Below are 3,806 nucleotides of genomic sequence, written 5' to 3' on the forward strand. Positions count from 1 at the left end.
AAAAAAAAAAAAAAAAAAAAAAAAATTCCATTGCCTGAAAAACCTCCATGTTTTATGAACTGTTTAATTATAATGGAGGTAAAAAAAAATCAGGACTGGTTTTAAAGCCATGAATCTGACATATGGAACACAAAGAACAGTAATCAGATTAAGCATCTAATCAGGATGATCAACATGAGCTGTAGAAGCCAGCATTCCCTCTAGGTCATATGGCTGTACGGAGGACTGTTTTGTAGTTCTTCCTTTTATATCATTACTTTTAACCACTATTTCAGTCATAATTTAAAGAATATTTTGAAAAGATAATGCATGTCTATGAATTGACTATTCTTACTACATTTTATCAAAAAGGGGAAACTGTAATAAATTAACCAGCTATCCCTTTTTCTGTATTCTTAACAGATCCCAATTTTAATATCCTTCATGCTTGTAGAGCCTGCCCTGTGATCCTCACCATTCTAACTACTCAATAAATGTTAGCTATCATTTTTGTTACATATTTTTCAAGGTTATTCTAATCATTAGAAATATATAGTATTTACAGAATTAAACAACCATAATCCAAATATCTGAAACCCAAAATGATCCAAAATCCAAAATTTTCTGAGCCCTGACATGACACTCAAAGAAAATGCTCATTTCGGATTTTGGATTTTTGGATTAGGGATGCTCAATTGATAAGTATATTGTAAATATTCCAAAATCCCAAAAAATCCAAAATCCGAAACACTTCTGGCCCCAAGCATTTGGAATAAGGCATACTCAATCTGTAGTAAACACTTAATCAAGAAGTCATTGAAATGAACACATATAAAGTCCTGGTCACAGAGCCTAGCACAAACTAAATCTCAATTGATAGGTGCAATACTGAATGTCACTTTGGACTCAAGATTACAGGGTCTTAACCATTAATAAAAACACTGCTGCTTTGCCAATAACAGTATTTCCCAATGTGACAACATCTCCCAAGGATAACAGTGAAGATATTTGACCTTTGCTCTGGGCCAAAAAAAAAGAATCAGTGGTCAAACAAGTTTCAGAATTATTTGATTATTTGCATTAATCAGAATTAGGCAAATTTAGGTTTTTTCAGAACTACTCAGAGCCTTTAATATGGATCCTGAATCTACAAGAAGGAATATACATTTCCCAAATACATTTAATGAGGAAACTTCCATTTACTGAGCAGCTCTTGGGATTAGGGTTCTATGGAACACAGAATGGAAACGACCCTAACTCAATGGAAAAATGGAAACAGCACCTAAGTTCCCACAAACCCTTGTGCCTAGAGCAATATTTTCCCCAATTCCCAAACATATTTAATTGTAGAATCCTTTTTTTTTTTTTTTTGAGTAGCATCTATGGGATTACAACGCCAAGAAACACACCAGGGAAATGCTTGTCTTCAGAAATGTGGTTCTATTAACTAATGTGAACTAACACGAACAGAACCTAGCTTAACATCACCACTAACATGGGTTGTTCTAAGGGAGATGTGCTATGTGACAGACAAAATGTTCACCTCAACAAGTTATCACCCATGCACCTGCTGGGAGCTAAGGCTTACACACTCAGGCCTCTGCTTTTGTAATTCCCTTCAATTTTCCATTTTTTCTAACATCTCCGAGGCAACACCATTAGAGGAAAACCTGGGGAACTCAAACTATATAGGTACATTCTGCATTTACTAGAAGCAGTGACAAAATGCTACAGCTCTACCTTTATTCTCCCACTTTCTCCTTTTTTGCCTCTTCCAGGAGATGCCTGCCCACCAGAGTTGTACCTCTCACACACATAGTATACTACCTTTTTCACTTGCTATACACAATATTACTGTAGCTTATTTAAGTTCTCTTTTAATAAAATGCCATCATTCCTTCTTTCAAGGAAACTCTCACGTCCCCTCCCACAATTATCGCTTTCCTTGCCCATCTAATTTCTTTAAATAAATACATCTTTTGCTCCTAGATTCTCATTCCTCTAACTTGTGTATTTCCTTCAAGCGGAACTCATGGCCTCTTAATCAAAAGCTCCTTCACTCTTGGACAACTGTCTAAAGATGAGGTAGGAGGATCGCACATTTGACTCAAAAAAAAGAAGGCAGCTATGTTAACAGGGGGTGGAGAGTCACAGATCTCTTTCTACATAGTTCTTTTAGAAAGTAACGCACACGCAGAAAGCTTTAGAGCCCATCCGTATGCAAGTATAAATGAATTACCAAAGTTCCTCCGCAAAGTAAAATGCAGGGCTCTAATTCTGGGACACTCAAAGGAAAAGAGAGGCTGAAGTTTGCAGAGGGGCTGGTCATGGCACAGAACTCGTGATCCCCGGGGATGCGGCGGGCAGGGACCCGCCAGCCACGGCTCCATAAAGTCTCGCTTCCGGGTGCCTCTGCCGACCGTACGGTCAGCCTCGCCTGGGCCTTCCTCCCCGGACTCCCCACCCGGGGGTCGCGGGATTCCCCAGAGCCCTCAGCCTCAGCGCCGGGATCCACAGGCTGACGGGGGCTGGCCGGTACCTGGTCATAAGGGGACTTCTCCAGCATCTGCGTGCACAGATCGGCGCAGAGCTGGAACTTCCTGCGCCTAAAATAGCTCCAGGCCAGGAGCAGCGGCTCCATCTCTGAGCCCATGGCGGCCAGCAGGGCCAGCGAAGGACCAGGGCCCAGCCGAGGGAGGGCGGTGGGCGGGGAGCGGGGAGCAGGCAACGCCGGGCTCTGCCCGACAACGCGCCGCGGCTAAGGCCTTGCCAGAGAGGTGCCCGCCTCGCGCCTGAGAACAGAGAAAAGAAAAAGCACCCCAAGCAGAACTCAGCTACAGGGTTTGCCAAAACTTGGCTGCAAAAAATATCTGTACTTTTAAACGCTACAGAGTTCATTAATTTTGAGAAGGCACCCTGGCTAACCAAAAGAGGTAGTGATTCAGACACCTCTGCCCGGGGTCCTCCACCCCAGGAGGCGCGGTTGCCTAGCAGCCGAACGCTCTGCTTGCCCCGCCAATCCGGAGAAATCCCGGGAGTTGACCGTCTGTCGGCTCGGGGCCACTTCTCTTGGCTCATTTCTGCCCCTCTCACTTACCTGCAGATTCTAGAAACAACAAACGTGTGTAAAGCTTCTACAATACCATCCCGCCCATCAGGACCCAGAGGGGCCTAAAACTCTCCAGTCTATTTCTGGAAGTCCTTCTCACCAAATCTCAAGTGTCGAAATTGCAAGGGGCTTGCTTAGTCCAATCCACCCACTTTACAGATGGGAAACTGAGATAGGCTCACAGAAGAGAAATTACTTTCCTTAAATCGCGTGGAGTAGGGAGCTGGGACTGCAATCTGGTTGACTACATGCTGTTAATACTTTTGTTAATTCGAAGATTATAGGGATTCTGGATTATAAATTAGTGACATTTTTACCAAACTAGATAATGTATGCAAAGAAAATTAAAAAGGAGCTTTGCAAAACACGTCACCAGGCACATACGGTTTGTCAAGCGTTGACTTGTGCAGAGTGATTTCTTCAGGTACGTTTCTGACTTTTCCTCTAGAGATTCACACAGATGACATATATCTTTAATGGCAATGGTTATGAAAGGAGAAGTGTGACAAGGGATATTTTTTCCTTGCTTCCATCCTACCAGAGTGGGAAGGGCAGGAAAGGAAAAATTAACTCAATACTGCAGAACTTCTGATGATGTCTAAGTCTCCTTTATCTCTATAGATAAAGAAACAAGGTCATAGCTAAGGTAAGTCACTCCAGCAATTTTCTCAAACCACTGGGGTACCAAAATGCAGATATAGTTAATCTACATATTTGT

General features: G+C 42.5%; 1 protein-coding gene across 1 annotated transcript in view; it reads right to left on the minus strand.

Moving 5' to 3' along the window:
• LOC105807108 overlaps positions 1-2,693 on the minus strand; it is a 27,987-nt gene extending 25,294 nt beyond the window's left edge. The window contains 1 exon segment of the mRNA XM_012640397.1: positions 2,219-2,693. Within this exon segment, the coding sequence (XP_012495851.1) occupies positions 2,219-2,632 (414 nt within the window). The 5' untranslated portion in view covers positions 2,633-2,693.
• Positions 2,694-3,806: the final 1,113 nt, after the last annotated feature.

The sequence above is a fragment of the Propithecus coquereli genome, unplaced genomic scaffold (genome assembly GCF_000956105.1).
Source record: "Propithecus coquereli isolate 6110/MARCELLA unplaced genomic scaffold, Pcoq_1.0 Scaffold152, whole genome shotgun sequence".
Taxonomy (NCBI): domain Eukaryota; kingdom Metazoa; phylum Chordata; class Mammalia; order Primates; family Indriidae; genus Propithecus; species Propithecus coquereli.